Genomic DNA, 15,253 nt, shown 5'->3' with positions numbered 1-15,253 from the left:
ATTATTTCAATAACTATTTTATCCTCTTATGATAATTTCTTGAAATACGTTGTCCAGGGTCTTTTTTTTTTCATCATGGCTTTCAGGGAGTCCACTAACTCCCAATCAGACTCTCAATAACTCTTAAATTATTTCTTCTGGATCTACTTTCTCCGTCATTTTTTTTTCAGTGAGGTATTTTATATTTTCATTTCTTTTTTTCTTTCAATTTTGATATTATATGACTGATTCTTGATGTTGCATTCAATCATTCACTTCTACTTGTCCGATTCCAATTTTTACTGAATTATTTTCTTCAGTTAGCTTTTTAATTTTTTTCAATTTAGCCAATTTTACTTTTAATAAGGGTTGTTTTGTTCAGTGGATTCTCTACCTCTCCCTGCCCCTCCTCTCCCCCCCTGCCACATTACACCAAATCTATACTTTAAGAAGTTGCTTTCTTCAGTATATTTTCTCCTTTTTTGGCCAACATTATTTATTAAAGATTTTTTTTCATCAGTCAATTTTTGTTTTTCCTTTTCCAAGCGGTTGACTTTTTTCATAATTCTCTTGCATAGATTTCACTTCTTTCCCCAATTTTTTCTATGTTTGTTACTTAATTGTTAAAAAAATGTTTGAGCTTTTTTATAATGTTCTTGTTGGTTTTCTGGAGGTCTCTGGACCAGCTTTCATTTCATCAGAGTAATTACCACGAGCCAGGGATAAAGTCCAAATTCTTTATTATCTCCTTCAAAGTCTTGTCTCCTTGCCTGGGGCTTCAGCTAGCTTTCTGGAGGTCCACCAGAATGTGTCTTGGTTTCTGTGGGGAAGGCAGGGGGACCACCACAATGGTCTCTGTCTTGAAGTCCGTCTCAGTTTGAGAGCTTGGGCTCCAGCCTACAGCCACTGTCTTCTCTCAGTCTGTTCCAGTCCCCTTCTCAGTCTGTCTCTGAGTCCTTTCCAAGTCTGTCAGGAGAGCCACTAGGATCTCCAGCCTCCAGCCACAACAAAGGCTAGAGATGGAATGAATCTTTCTGGCTGAGTTTATACCTGTTTATATGCAGTATACTGAGTATAAACCAATCATTATTTCATCAGGGAATCATTATTTGTTGTAAACTTAAATCAATCATACTGAATTAGAGAACTATTAATCACCATGCTAAACTAGATAACCATTGTCTTATCAATTCCACTGACTTAATACCTTGTAAGAATCCTTGTTTCAAGTACAGAGTTCTGACCCATAAAACTTTTACAAGAGAATGTTTTGAGCTTGAGAACAATTCATATACCACTCTGAGATTTCACATGTAGGCATTTTGCCACTGCTGTCCTTTTCTGAGTTTGTGTTCTGATCTTCCCTGTCATCATAGTAGCTTTTTATGATCAGGGCTCTTTTTTCTCTTCTCTTACGAGTTGAGCTCTGCTAGTTGGGCACAGGGGACACTATCCCACACTTTATTTTATTTTATTTATTTATTTATTATTATTATTTTTTGCAGAGGAACAGAAGCCTTATCTAGATTTCTGTGGGGCTGCAGGTGCTATCAGCTTTCCCATTGCAGTTGGTTGACCTGTAATGACAGAGAATAGTGGTTAGTACTTTGCCTTCTACACTAGGTCTGGAAGCCTCACAAATGGCCTGATGAGCCACTGGCCCACTGAATCAGAAATGAAGGATCGCTGCTGTTGACCTGTGCTGTGGCTAAGAGCCTCCCTTTAGTTTCTCACACTATGCCTTAGTTGGGCTGTGCTCCCCTTTTACCCAAGTGAGAAAGGACTTTCCTGGAGTCCTTATAAGTTATCTTAAGCTGGAAAGTGATTTCTCTCTGAATGTTTGTGGGTAACTCCAATATCCACTTAGAGGCTTGATTTAGTGTTCTTCTTGAGGAAACACGGGAGAACTCAGGAAACTACCTGCCTTCTTTCTATCATCTTGGCTTTGCCTTGATGTTCACTTTTTTTTTAAATGAGTTCCAAATTATTTCCCTCTTTCCCTTCTCTCCTCCCTAAGTGAGTAAGCCATTTGATACATGATCAATCTTGTAAAATCTGTAGACTTTGTGAAGGAATGTTCCCCCAAAACAATTATGGTTTTCAAAAGAGAAAAGATAGCATAAAAATAAAATAAAAATAGTATGCTTTGATCTGCACTCAGAATACACCCGTTTGTTCTCTGATGTGGATAGCATTTTCCATCATGAGTCCTTTGTAATTATCTTGGACCACTATATTTTTGAAAAAAAATTAAGTCATTTACAAGTGATCATCATGCAATATTGCTATCATTGTGTACAACATTATCCTCATTCTCCTCACTTCATTTTGCATCAGTTCATGTAAGTCTTTCCAGATTTTTCTGAAATTTGTCAACTCAACATATCTTATAGTATAATAGTATTCTATCATAATCATATACCACGATTTGTTCAACCAAATCCCAACTGATGAGCATTATCTCTATTCTTTTTGCTATAAATAGTTTTGTATTTGTAAGTGCTTTCCCCTTTTTGTGATCACTTTGGTTACAGACTTAATGATAGAATTCTAGATCAAAGGGTATGCTTGCTTTTATAGCTCTTTGGGCATAAAGTTCCAAATTACTCTCCAGAATGGTTGGATCAGTTCACAACTCCACCAACAATGCATTAGTGTCCCAATATTCTCTCCAACGTTAATCAATTTTTTCCTACCAAATTAGCCAATCTTGTACGAAATAGGTATCTCAGAGTTGTTTTCCTTTTCCTTTCTGTTATCACTAGTGATTTAGAGCATTTTTCATATGACATAGCTTTGATTTCTTCATCTGAAAACTGACTATTCTGATGCCTTGATCATTCATCCATTGGAGAATGATTTATATTCTTATAAATTTGACTTCTCTAAATATTTGAGAAATGAGACATTTATCAGAGGCATTTTTGAGTAAAAATTGTTTGTCAGATTTCTTCGGTGAGCTGATTATTAAACATTTACCAGCACGCTCCTGAATCTCTGAATCCAGAATTTCTGTCTTCCTTCACATGTTTTTTCAGACTATCTGTCTTTAATTTTATTTTATCCTATTCTGAAGCACCCTCATCTATTGCAGAATTCTGGACATCATTCTTGCAGCCTTTGTGGTCTTATTCTATGGCCTAGCTATCTCACTTTCCCCCATTTTTTAGAAGAAGAGTTGATCAGATAGGATCAAGGGAAAATAGCTTATTATGATAATGAATACCTAGGCTCCATGGACAGGGCTCCCTACTTCCAGCCCAGGAAGTGAGACACAGGAGACACTAGCTGTGACTTGGTCTAGGAAGGAATCTTCAGTAGGTGTAGGAAGATGGGGCCTGGAGATATGCCTTCAGGCCCCCAAGGCTATTTTTCTCAGAGTAGCAGGCTTTAATTAGTGGAGCTGCCCTTTCACATCTTCCAGTAACTAATTTTGATGTCAATGATGGTTCTAGAGTAATTCTTTCCTGAGTTGAATACCTGGAGCCATTTTAAAAACTTTCCAAGTCTTCATGGAGAGTAAGCTTGGGTTCTTTAGATACTTGCAGATTAGGCTCCAGGATCCTAAATTGCCTTGATTTTGTGCTCATTGCACCACTCTCAAAAACTATACTGATTGCAAAAACCAAACTGTAGATTTTATGTATATGTCAATAATACAAAGTTGAAGGTTGGGGATGACTGGGGAAATATAATCACTCCTTACATTGTTTGGTCAGCAGCTGAAGAACTGGTACTATTGAAACTGAAGCCAAGTCCAATATGATTCAATTGAATAGGGACCCTAATAGCCTTATGTTGGAGTTCAAACAATAATAGGATAAATTCAATTTGGTTCTGCTAAAAATAATGTTTGTATTGAGATATTTTATTTGACATTTCCAGAATTTCTCCTACTATCTCTCCCTAGATAATGAGAGATAGTGGGAGTGTGTCTCCTTCCTGAAGAGCCATATCATATAACAAATAGTATTTTAAATAATAATTACATTTACATAATATTTTAAGATTGCAAAAATATCTCCCTTTACTCTCACATTCCTGAGAGGTAGCTACTATTATTATCTACAATTTACAAATGAAGAAACTGAAGATGAGAAAAGTTAAATGACTTGTCTAGGATCAAATAACCAGAAAGAGGCTCAGACTGGGTTTGAACTGTTGTCTTCCTGGAACCAGGCTTATCACTGTGTCTCCTGCATTACCAGCTGCCAAATAAAAAAGAAAAGAAAGAAAGAAAGAAAAAATTAGAATTGGTAGAAAAAGAAAAAAGTCAGTAAAACCTCATCAAGATATTGAAGATGTCTGAAAACATTCAGCATCCCCCAACCATATATACCCTCCTCTGAAAAGAAGTAGGGTAGGCAGGTATTTGAGTTGGTTTGTTTGGGATTTATTCTTTGGGATTCAGTAATCACTTAAAAATACTTTGTGATTGTTTTCTTTCCATTTTCAATATTGTAGTCATGGCAGAGAGTGCTTTGTAGGCTCTGCTTACTTCATTCTGTATACTATCAAGTTAAGTTCATACTTCTTTTTATTCATCTTGTTTGCAATTTCTTAATGCAAAGTGGCATTCTATTGTATCAGTGTGCCAATATTTAGCCATTTTTGAATCATTTGGCATCTTCTTGTTCCCAGCACTGTGTGCTATGAAAAGTTCTGCTATAAGTCGGTTGTTTTTGTTGAGTTATATCTTTGTGACCCCACTTAAGTTTTTCTTTTGTCTGCTTCTGTGTTTATTTGTTTGCTTTACAAAGATACCACAGTTGATTGCTCTTTCCTTCTCCTGCTCATTTACAGATGAAGAATTAAGTCAAACTGGGTTAAATGACTTGTCCAGAATCACTCAGCTATTAAGTGTTTCCAACTGCATATGAACTCAAGTCTTCTTGACTTCAGGACTGGAGCTCTATCCATTGTGCCATATAGCCGCCTGCTTTGGTTATAAATAGTTTGATGGACATGGGGTTTTTCTTCACCTCAATGACCTATAAATACCTAATAGTAGAACTCACAGCCAAAGAGTATGAATATCTCAGTCTCTTTGTTAATTACAAATTAACATTGCAGCCCAATTACAAATTGGCTTCCAAAATGTTTGTGCTGATATACAGCTCCACCAATAATTCACCGGCATGCTTATTTTCCCATAACATCTTCAATATTAAATTTTCCCATTATTGATCATCTTTTGCCAGTTTTGGAGGGTGTGAGGTAAAATAATATTGCTTTACTTTGCATTTCTCTTATTATTAGTGATTTGGAAAATTTTTTCATATAGTCATTAACATTTTGAAATTCTTTCAAAAATAATTTTTACATTGTTATTCCTTTTGACCACTTGTCTTTTGGGGAATGGCTTTTTGTCATATACATTTGTATAGACACACACATATATGTACATAATCATGTGCATATGCATGCATATGAAAATAAATATTCATGTATTTGCTTGATTAGTCTATTTATCTTGCATGCCAAACTCTGGAGAAGGATCCTTGTGCTCTGCCCTATTTTTCTGGAAAACTTCCTTCCAAAGGCCAAAGATAACTTTCCTTCCTCTTTGCTGATGTTATCTCATTCCCTTTTTGTCAAAGTTCCATTTCTAGAGACCATTTTGCACTCCATCAGCCATCACTCTCCTTTTGTCTACTGGTGCTTTTCCCCTTAGACATGTTCCTCTACAAACATGTTCAGATGTCCCTAATTCTAAAAAGAAAACAAAACCAAGCTTCTATTTGCTTTGATCCTGCCAGAACCAACCTAAACTATGTTTCTTTCTAAAACTAAATTGTTCTAGAATATTCTAAATTCATTAGCCTCTCTTGCTTCCTTAGTTTTTAATCAAGCTACTACTGTTCCAGTCAGTCCCAGCACCATTTATAAAGAAGCATTATGATTCTTTAGCCTGAAATCCAAAGAGTTTCCCCTCTCTCTAGACTTCAGAATCTTTGATTTTTTTCATTTGATAAGGTGACTCAGTCTTCCTGTGTGTACCCCAAATTGTATAATTTGGGAAATAATGTTCTTTCTCTTTGTATTTCTCTGCTGATTCTTTTTTCAGTTTTTAAGTGGGTTTTGATCTTGTGCTTTGTGGCAGCATGCTAAAGGATCTGGGGAACAACACAGGATGTGAAAGAAGAGATGGTCTTTTTAGCTGCCCACAACATCTAGACCTCTAATTTCCTGTTGAAAATTCACCCAGTGCAGTAACTTATAGCAGTAGCTATTGCTTTCATTTTGATAACTAAGTGACCTTAGGCTTAACTTCTTTGGGTTTTAGTTGTCCCATACCTCTAGATGCAAAAATAAGAGAGCTGGAATAAATGATGTCTAAGTTCTTGACAGGTCCACAAGTGATTCAACATGAAGGGTCTCGTGACCAAACGTTCTCTGTCTCTAATCCTCTTTGTTTATTTATCAATTTGTTCCCAACACTTCCTCTTCCTCTTGTTCATTTACAATTCATCCAACAAAATTCTTTCTTAGTTAGCATGCCACTCTCCCCTCCCCATTACATGCTGTTCTTCCTAAGACAGAAGAGTTGCTTCATGTTTGTATCCTTCCTATATCCCACAATTTTGGTGTTTGGACACCAAATCTGTCATGATCACAAAGTTGTGATGTGCCTTAGCATTTATGGGAGGAACATCTTCAATTTTATTCAAGGTGATGGGTAAAAAGCCCTCTTAGGGAACCATCTTTCTCCTGATTAGACTTTAGTATCAAGACACTTCTTATAATGCCTTAATTTCCTCTTCTTAGAAATGAAGGCATTAGATTCTATGAATGCTAAGATCATTACCAGGTTTTATGATCCGAAAAACATATCATACAAAACAGTGAAAAATATGACTGTTGTGTGACCATTTGGCTAATCTATTTGTAAGAGTGAAACTAATAAGTCACCGGTGATTCCTATAACATCACCAGTCGGAAAGGAACTTATCCTTATATTTGAGAGTTTTTCTTTAAATAGACCTCCCCCAAAGCAAAATGCTCCCTAGAGACTTATCTTTTTATCACTGTATGGCTGTATAGAATTCAAGAGTGTGAAAAACAATTTATGAAAAACAATTTATATACAAATGAAATCCTCAATATAGCATGTCTAGGAATTGGTCATCTAGCCTCTCTTTGAACTTTCAAGGATAGGGAACTTACCACTTTTTTGGGCAGTGAATTCCAATTTGGAATATTTCTCATTGCTAGGAAGTTTTTTCCTCTTCTGATGGGAAACTTAAATTAGCCTCTTTTCAACATCCTCCACTTGCTTCTGGTTCTGCCCTGTCATCCAAACATAACAAATCTAATCCATCAACCAGCCAATATTCCTTCAAACACTTGCAGACAGCTCCCGTGTCCTTTCTCTTTCCATTATTCTCTTCTTCAGGGTATCATTCCTGGTTCCTTCATTTGATCACCATAGCACATGGACTCAAAGTGCTTCCCAATCCTAGTTGTCTTCTCTGATGGTCTCCAGTTTATCAATGCCATCCTTAAACTGTGCTATCCAGAAAAATAAACAAATGAAACAATACAGCACCATACTCCAGTTTGGGTCTGATGAGTGCAGATCACTGAAGGAGTAAGTTTTACTTCCCCTATTCCTGAAAGCTGTGACCCTCTTCACGTAGCCTAAAGTCACATGAGCTTTGGGGGGGATGCTATATCACACTGCTGATTCAGAAAGAGATTTTAATCCACCAAAACCTCTAGCCTTTCAATTTTTAAAACAACCACTGCTATCTATCCATGTCTACCACATTTTATACTTATGAAGTTGATTTATTTTTTGGTTACTCAAATATAAACTCTAATTTATTCTTATTACATTTTATCTGATTAGGTCAGCCCAATATTCTATAAAGTTCAAAAAGAAAAAGGAGGACACTAAACCAAAACTGAAAGGTATCTCAGAGTTCATAGTGTCTTTGAAAGTCACATTAGTGCTATCTATATTATTTTTTGATTTGTTTTATTCAAAATTTATTTTAAACTGATTCAGATTATAATTAGGAGTATTGGCAGCTTCATGATGTGTGCTTGTCAAAACCTTTTGGATCTTGAATCTATAATCCAGTGTATTAGCTACTATTTCATATTTGTGCTAGCTTCAGATTTAATGAGTATGCTATCCTTTAGCCAAATTGACCAAATTAAAGTTAGTTAGCTTATGACTAAGCCCAAATCTCTGGGGATGATGCAGTAGAAACCACTGACTCCATTGAAAGTGAAAAATGAAGTGCCAGGTCATCCAACAATATCTGAATCTCTCTGATGGTATTACAATCTATTCTACAGCTCTTTTTCTAGCTTTGTGGGCAGGAGGAACAGAAAGGGTATATAAACAGAGGATACAAAAGTCCACTCAATCCAATAAATATTTGCTAAACCCTCATTGTATAGAAAACACTGTGCTGGGGAAACAAAGAGAAAGCAGGAAATAGTTTCTGTTCTGAAGGGGCTTATAGTGTCTCAGTATCAAGATTACTGGAAATAAGGACCAATATAAAACATCATGCCAGATGGAAAAAGTTTGTATTTTTATTTAATGAAGAGAAAGAATATTTGCTAAATGCAGGTGTCCTGACAACTGGTTCCTCTTTTCTCTACTGGTTCTTCTTTTCTCCACATCTTTCACTTAGTTGCCATTTACCTCAATTTCACCTTTTCTGTGAATGTGGTGATGTCTTTTCTCCAACTTCCACTCAGGCCAGAATCATAGCCTGTAGTCTGAAAGGTGCCTCAGAAAAGTCTACATCTCTCTTCCTCAGGACCTTTCTTTTTGGGTTTATTTTTTTTAGGATGAAGGAGAGATAATGTAGATTTTTATAGGTAGTAGGAAATTAACCAATAAAGAAGAAGAGATGGAAAATAAGATGAAAGAGTGTGAGGCTGATGGAGGGGTCAATGTTGGTGAAGAGAGCCTGGAATGAGATCATCTGAACAAGAGGAAGTGTTGGTCTTGGTAAGGAATAAGGCCACTTCTTCATGTGAGACATGGCTAAAGGAGAGAGGGGCAGAAGGTACCTGAGTAATAAGAGATGAGGAAGAGGGGAGGAGAGGAGCTCATGGCAAATGAAAAATTGGCAATTTTTTTTTGTAAAATATGAGTTCAGATTATCAGTTGAGAGAATTGTGTAGGAAACATGGGAAGTTTGAAGAGAGATGAGGCTTGGAAAGAACCACTATAGAGAATGGACTAAAGAGTTGATAATAAATATATAACAGGATCGCCTAGAAACAATGATGACTGAGTTGCTGTTATGTGACATAAATTTGTAAAGGACTTGATCAGAATAGTTGTATGATTCGCTCCACCTTCTTTTAGCAACATGTGTTTCTTAAATATTGGAGGACCAAAAATAAAATGTATTACATCTTGGAAGTAATTTATTATTGTTATTAACAATCAAATCTTGTTTCCAAAAACAATATATCTTTCAGAGCATTAAAACACATGGGAGTGAAGATGACTTTTATTAGCTAAGCCTTCTCTATTTCTTACCCTAGCTGCCTTAATAGACACCAAGAAGAAGAGTTGGGAGAATTTGTGAGAAATGAGTCACCTATGCCCTGTCTCTGGTGTTTCAGAGAGGTCACTCTCTGAAACAACTCAGCACTTCCTACCTTTCTATAGAAGGTCCTAATTCCCTCTACTCCATAGTTTTTCCCATTCAAAGAATTATCTCCCCATTTTACTCAATATTTGGGCATCTCACTGATTGAGCCCCCTGAGTGTCCCTTCCAGATCCCTTATTGGGGCTGATTGATTCACTTTTCCCTACTCCATTCTCTACCCTGAGCACTCAGACCCTAAAAGAAAGCATATTGCTAATAGAGAAGTGATGATTAAGCTTGTCTTGAGATAAGGTGTATAGAAAGAAAGTGTGTTGGTGTCAGGCCATCGAGAGTGACACAGTAGGTAGTTAGGACTGGTGACTCACTTGTCCCTACCACAAGCTATTTAACTTTGACTTTCTAGTTAATCAAGTTCTTCAGTTCTATACCTTTATTCTACCTCAGACATTCATGGATGATCATATCCATAACCTCACTTTCACCTATAAGTGTTCTACCACATAATCCTTAAGCTCAAAAACTCTGTTTACTTCTGATCTGACTAAGCCATCCTTGCTCTGACCTTCAGGCTTTCCATCTGTCTACACTCTTCCAGACTATCTTCCTTGACACAGAATATTCACTGTGTACTCTAGTGGAAAGAGTATTAGAGTTGGATCAGGTCAAATCCTGCTTCAGAAACTTGCTAGTTGTGTGACTGTAAAATTTACTTCATCTATCTGCCTCAGTTTCCTCACTTGTAACACAGAGATGAGGATAGCTCTTATCTCTCAAGGTTGTTGTGAGGATCAAATAAGATAACATTTGTAAAGTGCTTAACAGTGTCTGGCAAATAGTAGGAATGAGTAAATGTTAATTGTTGTTGTTGTTAGTCTATATAAATATTGCTATCAAGATCTATGTCCATTTTACCTAATTTGAATTTTATGCCATTTACTTTGCCTTCCTGATCTTGATCCTTTAGTTCTCCATTTCTCTTCACATTGTAATGAACTTTTTTTAAGCTTTCTATTTTCAAAATATATGCATAGAGAGTTTTCAGTATTCACCCTTGCAAAACCTTGTTGCACCCTCTCCCCTAGATGGCAAGTGATCTAATGTATGTCAGATATGTGTGGTTCTTCTACACAAATGTAAAAATACTTCCAAATCCCTTGCACCTGAGCTCTGTCACCATATATGGCTTGCCAAAACCAATCCGAGAGTGTCACCACTCTTTATCTTCTCTGTCACTACTCAGTTTATGCTGGAGGAAGTTGTGCAAACAAGCTGATACTCCACAGTAAATTTGTTATTATTCTTAACTAAGCTCTAATTGTCACAAGACCATCTCTTTGTTATTTTATCTGATTAGATTCCTACTTCAATACATGGGACAGTTGTTATGTCTTCTCTTCTCCCCCTAAAATTTCCTGATGTTGCTTCCTGTTCCTCATTTTCCATCTCTCACCTCTTCCTCTTTGTCCAAGCTGTCTTGCATATCTTGAATGCTCTCATTTAGCTCTGCTTTTAGGAAGTCCTCACTTCCTTCCAGGCTCAGCTCCAGTAGCACCTGCTATAAGAAACTTTTTCAGATTTCCTCAGTTGTTAATGTTTCACTCCCTTCCCCCAATAAAACATTTTATTGAATTTGAATACAACGGATATATATTATGAACTATATAATTAGTGGTAAAGTTTTTTTTAAATTACAAATATCATCTCCCCACTCAGGAATATAAACAGTTTAGCTCCATTGAGCTAAGTCCCTTATGTTTTATTTTCTCTTATTCCTTTTTTAGGCTGCTCTTGGGTTTTGATGTTGGAAATCAGAATCTTTGTTTAATTCTGGTCTTCTCCTTATGAAAACTTGAATTCTTTCCTTTTCATTGAATGACCTATTTTGGAAGTATTATGCTTAGTTTCATTGAGTAGATGATTTTTGGTTGCATTTGAAGCTCCTTTTCCTGCTGTAATCCATGACCTCCAAACCTTTAATATTGCAGCTGCCAAGTCCTGTGTAATCCTGAGTGTGGCTCCCTGATACTTGAATTGTTTCCTTCTGGGCAATTGCAATATTCTCCTCTTGTTATGATAGTCTTACAATTTGACTGCAATGTTCCTTGTAGTTTTTGTTTAAAGATCTCTTTTCTGAGGTGATAGGTGGACTCTTTCAATGCTTACTTTGCCCTCTGCTTCCCAAATATTAAAACAACTTTCCTTGATAATATCTTAAAAGTTGCTGTCCAGGTCCTTCTTTTGATTTGGGATTTCAGGTAGCCCAATGATTTTAACATTGTCTCTCCTGAATCAATTTTTTTAGATCAGTTGTTTTTCCAATGAAGTAGTTTACATTTTCTTCTATTCTTTTCATTCTTTGAATTTGTTTAATGAACACTTGATGTCTTATAGTCATTGATGTTCTCCTTATGAACTTGCCTAATTCTATTTTTAAGGATTTTTTTAAAGTTAGCTTCTAACCTTTTTCATTTGGCCAATTATACTTTTTCAGAAGTTGTTTCCTTCACTGGATTTTTGTACCTTCTTTTCTCTTGGGCCAATTACACTTTTCAGCATTTGTTTTCTCTTTCTTAGCTGCTGACTTCCCTGACCCTGCCATAATTCTCTTACATCACTATCATTTCTTTTCCAATTTTTCCTTCTTCCTCTCTTATGATTTTAAACTCTTTTTGAGCTTTTCCATGAGTTATTTCTAGGCTACACATAGCTTCCTATTTTTCCTTAGAGTTTCCCCCCCATAGGTATTTTGACATTGTTATTCTCATCTCACTTTGTTTCTTGATCTTCCCTGCCATAATAACTTTCTATGGTCAGATTATTTTTGTTGTTGTTGTTATTTTTTGTGCATCTTTTGGGATCTTTTCTCTTTCTTTTATATTTAAGATCTATTCCCCAAGGTGGAAGGGGCACTGTCTCAGGCTTGTTGTATCAAAGGTTGCTAGCCCTGGCTATTTACCTGGTGCTTCACTTATGTTACCCTGTAGTTCACATAGGACTCTTGTGTCTGGTGTTGGACTGAGGATAAGGGATGGGGGACCTGGTACTGCTGGAGGCTGTGGGGATTTGGCAGATTACATGATGTTGAACTGGCATCCTAGTATTGATTGATGTCTAGGACACATACTGAGCCTGTTAGAAATGTTTCTGTAGTTTCTGGGAGCTACACTGAAAGACATAGAGATCTAGTCACTGAAGGCTGTCTGTATGCTTGAAGCTGAAGCACCATGGTGAGGGCCCAATTTTTGCTGCTACCTCTTTCCTTGGGCCCTTGTAAGTTTGACATCTCACTGCACTGACTACATCGAAGCACATTATATCAGTAGGGGATTCTGGTATTGCCATTTGCCTGCTCTACTGCAGTAGGACTCAGAATTTTTGGCTAATTTGCTGACTTGATGGGATAGTTCCTTTTTTGCTCTGTGCTAATCTTTTATTCAAGTGAGACAGATTTTTTTTTGCTATCTTCCAAGTTTCTTTGGCAAAAGACTATTTTATTCCAATTTTTTTGCTAGTTCTAATATTCCAGGAATTTTTTGGGGGAGTACTATTTTATGGTTGCTTGGGGATGAATATGTGAGTTATATCAATTTACTGGTTAATCTAAAATCTTGAATATAGAAGTCAAATTTTCTTTTCTGTGATAATTTTTTTAACATCCTTAAAGCTACAATATAAGGAATTTTAACCTGGGAATATGAAAAGGCTGTCTTCTCCTCTCTATATATTCATCTATCACTCTTAGCATTTAGCTCAGTGCCTAATGTATATTAGATGTTAAATGAATACTAGTTTGTTTCTAAGAAAACAATCTTGATACAGACATCTTGAACTGGTGGAATTTTAAGACCTCAATAACCTCAAAGGTTCAATAAGATAATGGCTACATAATTTCTAAGATCACTTTTCATTCTGTTCCTGTGACTTTATATGCTCAGCTACTCTTTTTGGGATAAGGATCTTCCAAGGACTCTCTGGAAAGCTCCCAGAACCTCTTTATTCCTTAGGCTATAAATGATGGGATTAAGCATAGGGGTGAGGATGGTGTAGAAGACTGCCAAGTTCTTGTCCTCTTCTGGGGAGCGCAGAGATGGGGGCCTTAGATATGTGTACACAAATGGGACATAATAGAATGTCACCACAGTCAGGTGGGTGGAACAAGTCGTGAAAGCTTTCTTCCTTCCCTGTGTTGAGCGCATGTGGTAGACAGCATAGAGAACTCGGCCATAGGAAGCCATGATACCAATGAAAGGGACCAAAAGAAACAAGTTGGTGCTGAAGAACACCGTGTACTCATAGGCCCAGGTATCTATACAGGCCAGAGGCACCATGGCAGGGATATCACAGAAAAAATGGTTAATGACTCTGGACTTGCAATAGGGCATACAGAGTGCATACACTGTATGGAAAATGGAATTGATGGATGCAGAGACCCAGGACCCAGCAATCATCAGCAAACACATTCTCTTGTTCATGAGAATAGGATAATGGAGGGGACGGCAAATGGCCACATAACGATCAATGGCCATGGAGGCCAAGAGTAACCCTTCACCAGCTGCTATAAGTAAAAAACAAAAACTTTGGAATCCACAAGCCACCAAAGAAATGAAATTGTCCCCAGACAGGAAGTTGACTGCCATCTTGGGAACTGTACTGCAAATGTACATGAGATCCATGAGGGAGAGCTGACTGAGTAGGAAGTACATAGGAGTATGGAGATGGTGATCCATCCAGATGAGAAGAATCATGGTTGAGTTACCCAAGAAGGCAATTAGGAAGATGAGAACAACAAGGAGGAAGAGGAGCAGGCCAGTTTTTGTTGGGGGAAACAGTCCCAGTAAGAAGAAACCAGTGGTAGTTTGATTCCATTCCTCCATAGGAGGGTGTTTCTGGAATTGTTTTCCTGTGGGATCAGATGAGGGAATGGAAAGAAATTGTTGTGGAACCAAATTTCCTTTGATTTCTTCTAAAATCTTCCTATTAGTGCACATCAAAATGGCTTTTGATTTTGATTTTGATTTTCAGCAGCTAGGTAGTAACTTAGATAGGACAGTGGACTTGGAGGTAGGAAGATCTCACTTCAAATTTGGCCTCAGATGTTTTCTAGTTGTGTGATTCTGGGAATGTCATTCAACATCTTTTTTTCCTCCGTTCCCTCATCTACAAAATGGAAAGAATAATAGCATCTATCTTAAGGTTATTTCTGAGATATCATACATACAGTTCTTTGAAAACCTTAAAATGCTGCATAATTGTGAATTGTTGTTATAATTATTAATGATTATGAGTATTATCATCATAATAATATGCTATCTGCCACAGTGGATAAAGTGCTGGACCTGGAATCAGGAAGGTCTAAGTTAAAATCCATTCTCAGATACTGACTAGCTTTGTGAATTTGGGCAAGACATTTGCACCATTTGCCTCAGTTTCCTCTTCTGTAAAATGAGTTGGACAGCCACTCAAGTATTTTTTTTTACCAAAAAAAAAAAAAACCCAAATAGAGTCACAAAGAGATGAAGATAACTAAAAACAACTAAACAACAATTAGTATTAATCCTAGTTTATTTTCTACCTTAAATAATTGTTATCAGTGTCAATAAGGGAAGAGATGAGAACTGACATTGTCATTATCCATGTATGATATTGTAGATGATTCAATTGTTCTCTGTGGTTTATCACTTCACCT

General features: G+C 36.8%; 1 protein-coding gene across 1 annotated transcript; it reads right to left on the bottom strand.

Moving 5' to 3' along the window:
* Positions 1-13,502: 13,502 nt before the first annotated feature.
* LOC100917423 (olfactory receptor 2L3-like) lies at positions 13,503-14,441 on the bottom strand. Its single transcript, XM_031957308.1, has one exon. The coding sequence runs from the start codon at positions 14,439-14,441 to the stop codon at positions 13,503-13,505; it is 939 nt and encodes a 312-aa protein (XP_031813168.1).
* Between the last annotated feature and the right edge of the window lie 812 nt (positions 14,442-15,253).

This window comes from Sarcophilus harrisii, chromosome 3, assembly GCF_902635505.1.
Source record: "Sarcophilus harrisii chromosome 3, mSarHar1.11, whole genome shotgun sequence".
Taxonomy (NCBI): Eukaryota; Metazoa; Chordata; class Mammalia; order Dasyuromorphia; family Dasyuridae; genus Sarcophilus; species Sarcophilus harrisii.
This window is presented reverse-complemented; position numbering and strand designations above follow the sequence as displayed.